Genomic DNA, 15,038 nt, shown 5'->3' on the forward strand with positions numbered 1-15,038 from the left:
CTCTTTCCCGGGCTGGCTGCAAGGAGAGGCAAAGTATCACTTGACCTCCTGGCTCCCTTGCCCTTTTATATTCTCCTGTGGGGTCCTTACAGTGATCCCTGCTCTAGTGTCGCTTCCAGTGGGCTGGTGAGGATGGGGTCCTATCTGAGAACCGGTGCCTGAAATCCTTACCCAATACCAAAAAGTTTCTTTCTGTAGCACTCTGTCAGCCCAACTGCCAAAGATAGTCACCTCTGAGAAGCTCTTATCCCCTCCCTCTCGCTGCTCTCACCCCTGGGAGTCTATCTCACTTGGGCTCCTGAGGGGGCTCTTTCCCATCCCGTCTGTTGCTCATCGGCCTCCTGGCCTGCAGGATTGCAGATCCTTCCTCCACAATGGCTGCCAGGTTAGTCTTTCTGAAACAACCTGACCATGTCACCTTCCTACTTAAAAACTTTTCTTCAGGAATTGAGTGCAAATTCCTTAGCTTGTCATTCATCCAAATAGTATTCCTATGTGCCTATGCCCTTCTTATAGGCACAGCAACAGCAGCGAAGGAAACGTACAAGCAGTCCTGCCCGCGTGGAGCTTACCCTCTAGGGGCCCCACAGAGGCTGGGCCCAGCATCCCGACACAGCCTCGCCTCCCCAGCACACTTCCCGCCCCACTCCAGGCCCACGCGCCTGGGCCGCCGTCTCCACCATGAAGCCTTCCCAGCCTCACCCAGGTAGAGGAGACGTCCGCTCCCCCGGGACTCCTCCATTCCCCGCCGCCCCTACTACAAGACCTGGGCTCCCCTGGAAACTGAGGCCCTTCTCCCTGTCTACAGACCCGCAACCCCTCCCCTGCTCTGGGGATTGTGAGCTAAGAGCCAGGGTGGGAGCGAGAGGCTCTCCTTTCCACCGCACAGGAAACGGGCAGGAGGGCGGACCACCATCGCAAGTAGGAATGCCTTGTTCCCAGGGTGAGCCCCCAGGTGAGCCTCCGCGGCCGCGTGGAAGGGACATGAAGCGCCGCTCCCCGGGTGCTGTTGGCGACCAGCCCGGCTCCATCTTCCCGGTGTCGTAGCGGCTGGAGCCGGGCCTGGGCAGCCTTGGGACAGCCAGAGTGGGCCAGGGGACCACGTCTCTTCCCCAGAGGCCGGGGACGGTTTCCAGCCTCCAGGAAAGGAGCGGGGGCTGGGAGGGGAGAGGGTCTAGAACTGACATGAGCGGCGTTGCCGTGTCTGTGCCACGCGTGTCACCTGCTGGAGAGCTCCGCCTGGATGATTTCACTCCGCGGAGGCGCCGCCCCGCCACTCAAGTCAGAAACCTCAGAGCCATACTCAACTCTCCCCTCCTCTCCAGCACCACTGTCACAGCCCTGCTTTTCTCCTCCTCATGTCCATGCTCCCCTTTCCCCGCCCTTCCCCCCTCGTCCCCCCGCCCCCGTCGTCTCTTGGCCGGTTTCCTTTTCTGTAGTTTGTCCCCTCAGAGCCGCCCTGCGCTCCCTGCCCGTGTCTGACCAAGACTCTGCCCCCTTACTGAACACCACAGTCCCCGCCACGGGCTGCCACTCAAGGTCACGTCTGCACGACCACCCCCTGCAGCCTACCTGCCAGTGTCACCTCTGGTCACCCCTCTCTTCCAGGATCCAGGGATCCCACCTCCTCATCGTGCTTCCGCACCTGGGGCTCATTCCCTGGGCCAAGAATGCCCCTCCTAATTCTTTGTTCATCCTTAGAGACCCTGAAAAATGTCACCACAGGAGTGGAACCTTCCTCTGCCCCACCCCAGACTTAGTCTTTCCACAACAGCTGGCACATCCCCTTGTCCAACATTACACTTGTCCCTACACACAGCTGCCTCCTCTACCAGCCTGAGCTGCTGGAGGGTGCGGCCTAGCTCTTGTTCTTCTCCCCATCCCCCCACACACGAGGCCTGACACAGAGCAGCCATCAGCAATAAATAAACAGCATTTTAAAAAATGAGTAAGTAGAAGATCATAAGAACTGGGTAGTTGCTGGGTATGTGGAAGGGGCTGGACTGTTGGGCGTTCATCTGAGAAGGCTTCTTGGAGGCCACATTGGGCAGGGTTAGATGGGGGGTCAATAAATTTGGTGCAACCAGAGGGCCTCGGGGAAGCACCAGAGTGACCTGTGATGTTAATTTAACAAACACAGAACAACTTCTATTGTCAGGCCTCATACTGGGCACAGGGACTTCGGCCAGCACTCAAATTGCATCCCCTGTAGGAACCCCAGGGTAGGTGGTGCCAAAACTCTGCCAAAACAGAGTGCCAAGTGTCACATGGTAAGCACAAGAAGACGAAAGCATACAGATGAGGGACACCTAACATGCTGGAGGCAGGGGTGGGGGATGTCAGAGGGGCTTCCCAAAGAGGAGCACTACCCAACCCAAGACCAAAGAGAGGTTCTGAGAAGGGTGGGGAGGACTGAGAGGAAGCTGGGAGAGCTGAGTAGGGGTGGCATACCAAACACAGGAGTTGGACTCCATCCTGAGGGCATTCAAAAAGCTGGGGAGTGACCAGATCACCTGCAGTCTGGTGCCATGCCAAGCCTCAGCCCTCACCCCTCCTGGGAGCCTTCTCACCTCCTGGCAGGCTGAGCCCCTTTACAGTGCTCCCTTAGTAGCCTGGTCGCCTCTTTTCTGTGCAGGGTTAGGTACTGCGGCTAAACTGTGTCCCTTGGTCTTAATCTTCTCTGTGTCCCAAGCACCAGGCACCACATCTTACCCCTGGCCAAACATTTGCTGAATGAATGGCGGGTGGTTCCTTATTTCTGTTGTCTACTATAGCCCTTATTCTCAGTTCCACATCCTTTCACGCCTGGGACCTGTGCATTCTGCTGCAAACAGCATTTAATTGTGAAAGAGGAGACCCAAATCAAATCCTGGCTCCACCATTTACTGGACAAGTCACTTAACTCTCCTGAAACCTCAGTTTCCCCATCTGTAAGATAAGGTACCACTATGAATAAGTCTCCACATGTATGCAAAAGACTCATTTCCTTGGATAGGTTGTAAACTCTGTGATGGCAGGGACCAAGGTTTCTACCAGCACCCAACTCAGGCAGAGCATATAACCAATACAATGCTCAGTCCTATTGGTTGGTAGACAGCAGAGCACAGGGGAAAGACCACTTAAGGCAAAATTGTAAGTTTTGTTCTGCCACTTCTGGTGTGACCTTGAGCTAGGTTATTCCTATCTCTGAGTCTTCCTTGCTTTACCTGGAAAGTAGGGATAAGAACCCTTGCCTGACAGTGCTCACAGGGCCAGTGGAAATCCTAAATGTGAAAGTGGTTTGTGAATGGAGGAGATAACGAAAGAGATAATGTAGTAGACAATTGACCATTAATTAAAAATTAACCAGCTGTGAAGTAGCACAGAGGCAGCAGCAATGCTTGACAGCTGGTAGACAGACCCTAGGCACCTGCTAACTGACTCTGAGCAGCAGATACTGGGATGTTTGATCTTGCTGGGGTCAGCCCAGAGACCCAGGAGAGACCACTACAGCAGGTTCACGGGGAGGGAGTATGCAGCAAGTCCTCTGTCCCCTTCCCCTCCCAGATTTCCCTGGCTTGCATTGCTTCCTGTCTTAGGTTTGGAGGGGCTCTGGCATAAGAAGGTCTTAGGAATCCCAATGGCTCTGGCCATGTAGCTACTGATCCCCTTTGGTGAGTGAGGCTGGCCCACTGAGGCAGTGAGCCCAGCAGTGCTGCCCTGATAAACTCTAGTCCCAAACTCCAAGTCAGCCCTCCCAGCCGCTGGCATCTTTGTGGCAGGTTAATGAGACAGGACCATGGTTTGTCTCAGCTCTTGTCCAGACCAGGTGGGCCTCGGGCTGAACAGAGGGGCTGGATGTAGGCAGAGCTGGAGGTGAGATTAATCCTCACCTCTGAAATGGGTGAGGATTAAATGAGAAGACAGATCTGGGAACACCTTGAAGCTTGTTTATTTTACTCAAGTGCAGGATCTATTTGTGGCTGATACATTTGCCCCAACCAGTGGGGCTTCTCAGTTTTGAGGAGGAATGGGGCTCTTTCTCCAAGAGACTCAGTTGCACAAGCAGATTATGTGTAAGGTGTACAAATGTGGTCTTAGAGTAAAAGCAGAGATAAGACAGGCTGTGAAGATGGGCAGGGCCAGCCAATTCCCTGTTGTGGGAGAGACTGGGAGCGCTGTGGGACCTAGGCTGGACAGTCCCACACACACAGGGAGGCTGCCGCTGTCTCGCAGGCCTGGCCATCGAGCTCCCTCACTGCCACGTCCCACACACCTCCTCCTACTGAAATCTACGCCCCCAGCAGAAGAAACACCAGATTTAGAATCAGATGGGATTTGGTTCTACTTACTGTGTGACTTTGAGCAAATATCTTCCTTTCTTTTAATCGTAGTTTCCTCATTCGTAAAATAGGGGAGAATTCTAGCACCATCTCCTGAGGTTGTCAGGCTCTGAGAAGCAGACACAGGAATGAGAACATGGTGAAACGATCTTTGTGAACTATTCAGTGTTGTACACATTCTTTTTTTTTTTTTAAGACAGAGTCTCACTCGGTCACCCAGGCTGGAGTGCAGTGGTATGATCTCGGCTCACTGCAACCTCTGCCTCCCAGGTTCAAGCAATTCTCCTGCCTCAGCCTCCTGAGTAGCTGGGACTACAGGCATGCACCACCACACCCAGCTAATTTTTGTATATTTAGTAGAGACAGGGTTTCAACATGTTGGCCAGGCTGGTCTCGAATTTCTGGCCTCAGGTGATCCACCTGCCTTGGCCTCCCAAAGTGCTGGGATTACAGGCATGAGCCACCGTGTCCGGCTACACATTTATTTTTAATCTGTCGTCTCTTCCCTTGTGGGAAGTAGGCCTGCTGTTCTGATTGGGGCCTGTCAGAACCAGGACCTTAAGGCACCTCGGCTGCAGCCCTGTGCTTCAGGAGGAGTGAGCTTGGACTGTGGGACAACAGGACTTCCTGGCACTACTCCTCTCTCAGGCCAACCCTTGGTCAGTGACAAGGGCCCACCTCTCAGATGGGAGAAGGGCCCATATCCCCTGCATTCTGGGCCATGGGGCTCCAGGATGGTCGGCATATGGACTGGAGGGATGTCTGCGCTGCAGGGCAAAGGTGCGGCCAGAGAGGGAGTGGAAACTATGCTTGTGTTGGTTCACCCACTCTGCTATTGAGCTTTTGCAAGACGCTGGATCCTCAGCACCTTTGTCTTCACCTCCTGAGTCTCCTTCATCTACCTCCTGTCTCCCTTAGTCTAGTCCAGCCAGTGAAACCGAATGTAGGGAGGGTGCCATTTTGGGATGAGGTCTAGTGGAACAGGTCCCTGGGAGCCTCTTCTGGGACTCCTTGACCTTGGAAACCCTTTGCCCCTCTCTCTTGGGCCCCAGGTAAGGGTACCAGTTTCTTCCTGAGCCATGACCAGAGCCATTCCCAGATAAATGAGGTTTCCTGGAAGGATGTTACCAATGCCTTATCTCTGGCCAACATGGTCCTGGGGTTCTTCTCCATCATCTTCAGCTTCAGCAGGTAGGTCTGGGGCCCAGCAAGCTCTTAGCCAAGAGCTGGAGCCAATGGCATGAGGGAAGGAGAGGGAGAGTCTAGACAGCAGGCACTGAGGCACAGGAATCCACAGTGTACCCAGGGAAAGTGCAGTGGCTTAGGAGTCAAAGGGCCGAGATCCCAGACTCAACTGTACCAGTTCATTCCAGCTGTGGCAGTCTAGAATGGTTTTTATGAGAAAGTCAAGAGATTCTCTTCTGGTGGCCTGTATAAATTGTAAAGATTTATACAATCTTTGGGTAGGCCACAGTTCATAATATCTAATTCTTAGATCATACGACCTGGCAGAATATTTGAAATTAGCACTGTTTTGGAAGGTCCGAGACATGCATATGTTCCCCCAAAACGTTGTAAGCAAATTCTGTTTCTGTAAGTTGAATCCCATTTCAATGTTTTTGGGATATCAGTCCTTTAAAGATAAATCCTTTATGATGCAGGTAACGTCTTCTTAATCTACTCGATTGTCTATAACCATCAGCAAGTGACTTCTCTTTGGATTTGTTTCTCATCCATAAAATAAGATGACTTTACCTGATGATGTTTAAGCTCCCTTGCAGGGGGAATTTTTGTGATTCTCTAAAGTCTTGGTTTTTCGAATATAATAAAGTAGGGCACACCTACAGCAGAAAATCTCTTTTTTAAAGAAACTTTTTTTGTTTTGTTTTGTTTTTTAGAGATGAGGTCTCACTATATTGCCCAGGCTGATCTCAAACACCTGGGCTCAAGTGATCCACCTGCCTAGGCCTCCCAAAGTGCTGGGATTACAAACGTGAGCCACTGTGCCCAGCCCAGAAAACTTCTATCTTCTTAGTTCAGCCTAATTATCTGGGAGTGTTGTTTTTTTGCCATAATGGTGTCCTGAGTATTTTTATTTAGCTTCAGTCCCCTTTAGATACGTAAGACTGGGTCTAAACAAAGGAAATGCTGTGGTTGTTTGGAGACAGCTGAGGTCTAGGTCAGGCCCTTTGCTTCTTCTGGGCTGCCTAAGCATTGCAATCGGTGCAGACTTGAGTGGGCCTCTCAGGGCAGGTTTGCTTGGAGCTGTGGTGGCAGCTTTTAGAGGGACCTGGGGACAGGTGCTGGATGGAGGCACAGAATTAAGAATATGGGGTCTGAAAGAGCTCATGGAAATAATTTAAAGCATCAAAATACATGAGACAAAAACTAATAGAACTGCAAGGACAAATTGATGAGTCCACTATCAAGGTTGGAGATTTCCACACCCCTCTATCAGAAACTGACAGATCCAGCAGGCAGAAAATCAGCAAAGACATACTTGAAGTCAGCAACACCATTGATCATCACCTGGATAAAATGGACATCTATAGAGTACTTCATCCAACCATGCAGAGTACACATTCTTCTCCAGCTCACTTGGACAGATCACATTCTGGGCCATAAAACATACCTTAACAAATTTAAAAGAAGCATACTCTCAGACCACATGGAAATGAACTAGAAGTCAATAACAGAGGCCAGGCGCGGTGGCTCAAGCCTGTAATCCCAGCACTTTGGGAGGCTGAGATGGGCGGATCACGAGGTCAGGAGATCGAGACCATCCTGGCTAACATGGTGAAACCCTGTCTCTACTAAAAAATACAAAAAACTAGCCGGACGAGGTGGCAGGCGCCTGTAGTCCCAGCTACTCCGGAGGCTGAGGCAGGAGAATGGCATAAACCCTGGGAGGCGGAGCTTGCAGTGAGCTGAGATCCGGCCACTGTACTCCAGCCTGGGTGACAGAGCAAGACTCCGTCTCCAAAAAAAAAAAAAAAAAAAAAGAAGTCAATAACAAAGATAGCTGAAAAATCCTGAAATATATGGAGATTAAACAACACACTTCTAAATGACACATGGATAAAAGAAGACGTCTCACGAAACATTAAAAATGTTTTGAACTAAAAAAATGACAACATGATTTATCAAAACTTATAGGATGCAGGGAAAGCAGTGCTTTGCTTTGAGGGAAATTTATTTCATTGAATGCATATATTCAAAAAAAGAAAGATTTAAAATCCATAATTTAAGCTTTAACCTTAGGAAACTAGAAAAAGAAAAGCAAACTAAATCCAAAGTAAGCATAACAAGTAAAAAGTAAAAATTAGGCCGGGTGCAGTGGCTCATGCCTGTAGTTCCAGCACTTTGGGAAGCTGAAGCAGGTGGATCACTTGAGGTCAGGAGTTCAAGACCAGCCTGACCAACATGGTGAAACACCATCTCTACTAAAAATATAAAAATTAGCCGGGTGTGGTGGCACATACCTGTAATCCCAGCTACTTGGGAGGCTGGCAGGAGAATCGCTCAAACCTGGGAGGCAGAGGTTGCAGTGAGCGGAGATCGCACCACTGCATTCCAGCCTGGACAGCAGAGGGACTCCATCTTAAAAAATAAAATAAAAATTAGAGTGGCAATCAAAGAAACTGAAAACAAGAAGTTAATAGAGAAAAATCAATGAAACCAAAAGCTGTTTCTTTGAGATCAATAAAATCGATAAACATCTAGCTAAGCTAACCAAGTTTAAAAAATGAAAAGACAGAAATTACCAATATCAGAAATAAAACAAGGGTCATTACTACTGATTCCACAGGCATTAAAAGTATAATAAAGGAATGCTATGAACAAGCCTCTGCCCACAAATCTGATATTGTAGCTGAAAATAATCAATCCCTTAAAAGACATAAGTTGCTGGGCGCGGTGGCTCACGCCTGTAATCGCAGCACTTTAGGAGACCGAGGTGGGTGGATCACGAGGTCAGGAGATCAAGACCATCCTGGCTAACACGGCGAAACCCCGTCTCTACTAAAAATACAAAAAATTAGCCGGGTGTGGTGGCGGGCACCTGTAGTCCCAGCTACTTGGGAGGCTGAGGCAGGAGAATGGCGTAAACACTGGACGCAGAGCTTGCAGTGAGCCAAGATCACACCACTGCACTCTAGCCTGGGCAACAGAGCGAGACTGTGTCTCAAAAAAAAAAAAAAAAAAAAAAGACATAAGTTACCAAAACTCACACAAGGAGAAACAGGTCATCTGAATAGGTTTGTATCTATTAAATCATTTAGCACACACTCCTCATTTTACAGATGGGGGAACAAGCCTAGAGATGGGGTAGTGATTTAGCTAATAATTCATAGAGAGATGGTAGCAGAGGCTGGGCTAGAACCTAGGTCCCCTGTGCCATCAAAAATGCCTGGAAGTTAGAGTTGGAAGGGATCTTAGTGATGTTCTAGGGGGTTTGGGGCACCCCTTTAAGACTGTAGATTGAGTTTGTGAGGGATGTAGGCGTGTGTGTGCATGTGTGGTGTGAAAAGCAGCATATATCAGAAAGGATGTGAGTGTGGGGGACATGAAGGGATGTGTGTATGTGTGCAAGTGTGGGAGATATGTAGGAAGTATATTAGTGTACACTAATATACTAATGGGGGTGGGGGAGAGTCTCCAGTGGAGACTGCGAAAGTGCTTCCCCATTTGGTCTTGCTGGCCTGCACTTTAGGAAACGTCACTATGCCTCCTGGATGCTCCTGGTCAGCTTCCTGTTGGACATGGCAGTCAGGGCAATGACCAGCCACATCAACATCTGCTCCAAATGGGGTGAGTTCAGGCCCCAGGCCCCTAATCCTTGTCCCCAGTAGCATCCATCTGGGGTCACCCCTTCGTCCATCCTCTAACATCCCGCAGGCTTTCATCAGGCATCCACCCCTGTTCACACTCCCCCCCTCCCCGAGAGCAGCAGCAGCAGCCCTGGAGCAGGAGTTCGAGAGCCCCGCGGTACAGCTCCGCCTCCTCTGCTGGCTCACTTATTGACCTTTGGGCAGTCCTGTCCTGGCTTTCAGTTTTCTCATCTGCCCTGCTTCCCTGTTCTGGACCCATCCAGGTATTGGAGTGGAAGTGGGTAGGGGTGAGGTGAGAGGAGGTTGGCAGAGAGGAGATGAAAATTAAACCAGCAGAGCAGCTGGTTTAAAATACAGTAAAATGCTTCCATGTAAGATTTAGCTTGAAAAAAGTCCCACAGCTTATCAGTTTGTATCTGATTGTAGTCTAACCCTTGCATGTTAAGGGATGGGAAAACTAAGATCTGAGAGGGAAATACTTGCCCAGGGCCACTGGCCAGCGCAAGGCAGAGCCAGGAGGAGATCCTAGTCTTTGATCTACAGACTGCCCCAGGGGAGCAGCTGTTGCTTTCTGGGACCTCAGGACCCCTCTTGTCACTACCCCAGCTCCCCTACTAGAGGGGGGCTAAGGTGCAAGACGTGGGAGTATAAGTTCTTCTAACTTTGGGCCCTCTGGGGCAGGAGCCGAGCTGAATGACTTTGCCGTCTTCACCACCTTCGGCCTGGCCTCCGCTCTGCTCCTAGGCGTGGATGGACTTCTGAGTGGGATCCTGGCCATCATCTATGTGTCAGCTGCTTCTTTCCACTTGTGCTTTTATTCACCTGGTGAGTGGAACCAAGGTTGCCTTAGAAAAGAGGGCAGGGGAGCACACAACGGGGAGCTGTCGGATGCCAGAAGCCTGGGGTGCAGTTACTGACTCCTTTTTTGGAGCTCCTCTTCCTTCCTCCTTGCATGCCCCATGCTTCATGCTCATTGAAGGCTGCAGGCTGCACGGGCAGAGCCCTGGGCTGGGAGGCAAGGGCTTTTGTTTCTTGGAGCAGCTGTACCTCTTTCTCAATGCATGACCTGTGACATTTGGATGGAGCACACTGATTCTTGGACTAGAACTGGAGGTTGTATTCTAGTTCCTCAAAACAGATGGAGAAACCATGCTCCAGTGAGATAAATTGTCTTGCCTAAGGTCACAAAGTGAGGGAGAGCAGATACAGCACAGGACTTAGACTAGCAGGTCTCAAAGCAGAGACTTCCTAGGAGCCAGGGCACACCCTGATCCTACTGGCTGTCTGCTTTCCTTTGGAAACCCAATGTAAAACCCATGCATCGTCTTTGTGAATAAATGATTTTCAGCCTGCCACTGCCTTTGGGTTTAAGGGAATATTGTATCCCGGGTAGGGGAATACCCAAAGAGAGAGGGGCCTGCTTCATTTTGGTATCTTTAGAGCAGAGGGAAGCAGCTAATCTCCAGCGTTCTTCCCGGCAGGAGTCCCCTCCACATACAAGGGTCTACCCTGCCCCTATGCTTCCTGCATCTTGGCTTCCACCTCCCTTCTGACCAAAGGCAACAGGTTCATCCTCTGCTGCATGGCCTCACTCATGATTCTCTTCATGATGGACCAGAGCTACTATCCATATGACAAAATCCTGGAGTCTGAGAACTGGAAAAAATTGGTTTATATGGGAGGTGAGTGAAAATGTCACTATGGCCCATTTGTTATCACTGTTGCTTATTGCCACTGTACCTCACCCCAGCATTTTTCTATCTCCCTTGTTCTGCTTTATTTTTCCCCATAGAACTGGTGATCATCTGACATATTTACTAGTTTTCTTATTGTCTATAAATACTAAACCTACCCCCCAATAGGGGACTCTCTTTTATTCATGCTATTAATATAATCCCCAGTGCCTAGAAGTGTGTCAGTCACATGGGAGGTGTTCAGTATCTATTTGCTAAATGTTAATGAGTTCAAAAGAAATTTAGGAAGCACCCCCCGTGTGCCAGGTACTGGAAATCAACTTGGTAAACTAGGCAAACAGTCCCTGCCTCTGAATCTAGAGCCTGATCACAGAGGAGACAGATACCAAACAAATAATGGCAGAAATAACTAGAAACATAGAGTTTTACTGTATGTATTATGCAAGTGCATGGTGCTCTGAGAGAGTGTCAGAAGGTGACCTACTTCAGGCTGGGATGATCTGAAGGGAAGGAAAGGATCCTTAAGCAGGTGTCATTTAAGTGAGACCTACAAGAGGAGTGGACAGGTGGGGATGGGGAGGTTCAGGAGGTTCAGGAAGAGGAACAGTTGTGATGGCTTTGAGGCCACAGGGGCTGGACACATTAGTGGAGCAATGTGGCTGAAACTTGCTGAGACAGCCAGTGACAAAGACTGAGGCCATGAGGTGAGCAGACCTGGCAGGATTTGGGATTTGAGACCAAAGGCAAATGAGGAGCTTCTAAAGGGATTTATGCAGGGAACCGGTATGGCTGGAGCAGCAGTTTTCAATGATCACTTTGACTGCAATGTGGAGAATAGATTGTAGGCCTGAGAATGTAAGTAGGAAAACAAACTTTTTGTTCAGATGAGAGGTGATGGTGGCAGTGGAGATAAAGAGAAGTCAATGGATTTGAGATAAATGTTGGAAATAGAATTGACATTGAGGAGGGAGGAGGAGACATGGATGACTCTTAGGGTTGGGGTTGAAGTAACTGAGCACTGGGTTCCAGGTCCTGAGTTCCTGGTCACACTGGTGCCTTGCAGAAGTCTCCCTAGAGCTTCCCCTGATTTAGGGCTTCCTTCAAGGAATATCAGCTTTTCTTCTCTTAAAATGTGCTCCTGTAAACAAGACAAACATCTGTGGGGATACAGAGTTTCTTCCATTATTCCCGTGTGAGTCCACTATAGTTTATAGGGTCTTCGGTTTCATCCTGATCTTTCTCTTAAGGTTTCTACCTTTTGTAACATTAGCACCAACAGCTCTATCCAAGTTCCAGGAGCTGGCTCCTCCTACGCCTTAGGTGGCAGAGGCAGAACGGTGGTGAGAAGCTTCTGGGTTTGGAAGCTTCTCAGGAAGACCTGAGCCCAAGCTCTAACTCTAGCACATATTAGTTGTATGAACTTGGGCTAATACCTCACTGTTTTGAGCTCAATTTTCTTCATCTGTAAAACGAAGCCACTAATCCCTACTTTGCAGGATTACTGAGATTAAATGAGATAATAAATATAAATCCTTTGGTACAGATGTGTCCATTTCTAGCCTCGTTCTTCTCCTCCACCTCCCCTTCTCCTATCTCATAACAGTAGTGTTTCTTAGTGTTCTTCACTCCTATGGATACTACTGATCCCCCTCGTCTCAAAATAAACCACATACTTGGCCTCAGCCTTCCTCAGATTGTCCTGCTGTGTGAGTAAAGGAGGAAACTGCACCTTACAGATTTTGACAACAGTTAATACCAGAGCCCTACTGGGTAGATTTCAAAATGGCTTCCGTGGACATTCCTTTTATTTGGAGTGCAGCCAGTCGCCTTTTTAGACTGAGGTCCCTTCTACCCCACAGAGCTTCATACGTCTGAGAACTGGCCTGTGACCAGCACTCTGAGACGTTATGATATATAATTTTTTTTTTTTTTTTTCACAGAGAGTACCCCAGTATCATATATATACGGTAGAGACAGTGTCTCACTGTTTTGTCCAGGCTGATCTCAAATTCCTGGACTCAAGGAATCCTCCTGCCTTGGCCTCCCAAAGTGCTGAGATTACAGGCATGAGCCAACACGCTGGCCACATACTTTCCAAGACAACTCTGGTTTTCACTATTGTCTTTTTGCCTCAACAGATCAATGACTATGCTTGAAATGCAGTATTCCAAAATGCCCATGCATATCCTTAACTGCTTCTTACTCCTAGAAGCGGTCTTCTATCAGATCATATGTTCTGATTTCTCTTACAGGACACGTGGTGATCATTCCCATGGAAATACCATTGGCTCATACTCTCTTTGTCCTCTTTTTGAGCTCCCTGAGGCAGTGTGTCTAGTTTTTAAGAGTCAAGCAGAAGTGGGTTTGAATCAGGACCTTGCATGGGTTACTTCTGTTTCTTCTTATGAAAAACAGACTTAGTTCTAAACCACGGGATTATTGTGAAGTATAAATGAAAAAAAATGTACATATCTAGCAGAATGTCTAGTGCAAAATAGATATTCCACAAATGTGAGTGCTCTTCTGTCTTTTGGTGGCGAATCTGAGATGTAAATTGTGTTGGGAGTCCCCAAGACCACCTCTGAGAAGACTCACAGGACTCAGCTTGTTGTTGTACTCGTGGCTAAGATTGATTTCAGCAAAAGGATACAAAGCAAAATCAGCAAAGGGAAAAGGTGCATGGGACAAAGTTCAGGGGAAACCAGGTGCAAGCTTCAGAGAGTCCTCTCCCAGTAGAGTCACACGAGATGTACTTAATTCCTCAGCACTGAATTGTGGATAATACAATGAAGTGTTGTCTACCAGGGAAACTGATCAGAGACTCAGTGCCCAAGTTTTTACTGGGGGATGGTCACGTCAGCACCCTGTGCCTACCACATACCAAAATTCCAGACTCCCAGAAGGAAAGCAGGTATTACCACTGTGCTTATACGGACAGTCCAGGAACAGCGAGACACTCTTATCAGTTGGGGAAAGTTTTATGTTGGTCTAAGGAACTGTTTACTATTCAAGCTTCCAGCTATCAGCCAAGGGCCAGCCTTGCAAGAAGGCCTTTCTGAAGATAGCAGTCTCAGGCCTGCATGTAAACTCTTTTCTGCATACATACCATACTGCATTGGTCATTATCACATGTTAAATTTAAAACAATGAGGAAGATTTTTTTTTTTTCCTGACAAGAGTTTTTCGGTTTTTGTCTTGTTTTGTTTTGTTTTCCCTAACAAAGGCAGTTCAGATTTATTCTTGGCTGGAACTTCTGATGTGAATTTGACACAATGGAACCTGAGACTGCATTGGGCTATACTTCTCTAGTTACTTACCTATCTCTATTAAACTGAACTTGAAGACAGGGCTCCTGTCTCTTTTTGTTTCTTTCTTAAGCACTGTGTGAAAAATAAAGAATGGGAGGGTGGGGAGGGGAGAGCAGGGGGTAGAAAGCATAGAAGACAGAGCTTTCTAGAAATTGAGTGCCTGCACTTTTTCTTCTTCCAGGTGTCATCATGCTGTTTTTCTCCCCATTGTCTCTGTCTGCTTTTTACTGCCTGATGTGGTCGCTCTCATACATCTTCTTTCCAGATGCTCTTTGGGGCAAGGCAGCCTGTCTTTCGCCACAGCACTGAGGAAGCTAAGCGGCTCTACCAGCTCCTGCCGGCCCCTGTGGGGTTTGTGTCAGCATATCGGGTCAAGCCTTGTGTAGCTGCACTAAAGCTTTGCATGTACCTGTGTTGTCCTATACTAGATATATGGTATGTCTCTTGCCGTGAAGTGAGAAACCCAAAGTAGGGTCAGTGACCTTCCCTTCTTTCTGTTTATTCAGGGTTCTGACTCCCTTGGGGACAATACTTGTTTATGTCGTGTAGAACAGAATATCCCCCTGCCTCAAGCTCAATGTGGGCTGGGTTTGAGTTGCAGCTCCGTTACCAACTGGGTGACTGTGTTACTAAGGTCTACCCCTTGGAAAGGAGTGACAGCCTTCAGAACTGGTATTGGCCTTGACCTCAGCCCTGCCTGGTGGGACTTCCTGAAGCATTTCTTACTCTTGCAGACTCTGGCTCTGAGAGGAGAGCTAATCACAGGACTCTCTTGTTGCCCAGTTTGAATGTGTGTAGGATTTTGTAACTTAAACATTCTGTATTTTAATAGTTCAAAGCTGCTGCCTTTTGCTTTGTTTAGCAATTAGATACATTGGGCATCAT

At 48.4% G+C, this 15,038-nt stretch overlaps 1 protein-coding gene across 1 annotated transcript; it reads left to right on the top strand.

Moving 5' to 3' along the window:
• The first annotated feature begins 927 nt into the window (after nucleotides 1-927).
• TMEM269 (transmembrane protein 269) lies at nucleotides 928-14,462 on the top strand. The gene is made up of 6 exons (XM_030913102.1): nucleotides 928-955; nucleotides 5,375-5,513; nucleotides 9,034-9,131; nucleotides 9,833-9,976; nucleotides 10,633-10,833; nucleotides 14,335-14,462. Exons 1-6 carry the CDS (start codon nucleotides 928-930, stop codon nucleotides 14,460-14,462), a joined length of 738 nt encoding a protein of 245 aa, XP_030768962.1.
• Nucleotides 14,463-15,038: the final 576 nt, after the last annotated feature.

The sequence above is a fragment of the Rhinopithecus roxellana genome, chromosome 12, assembly GCF_007565055.1.
Source record: "Rhinopithecus roxellana isolate Shanxi Qingling chromosome 12, ASM756505v1, whole genome shotgun sequence".
Lineage (NCBI taxonomy): Eukaryota > Metazoa > Chordata > Mammalia > Primates > Cercopithecidae > Rhinopithecus > Rhinopithecus roxellana.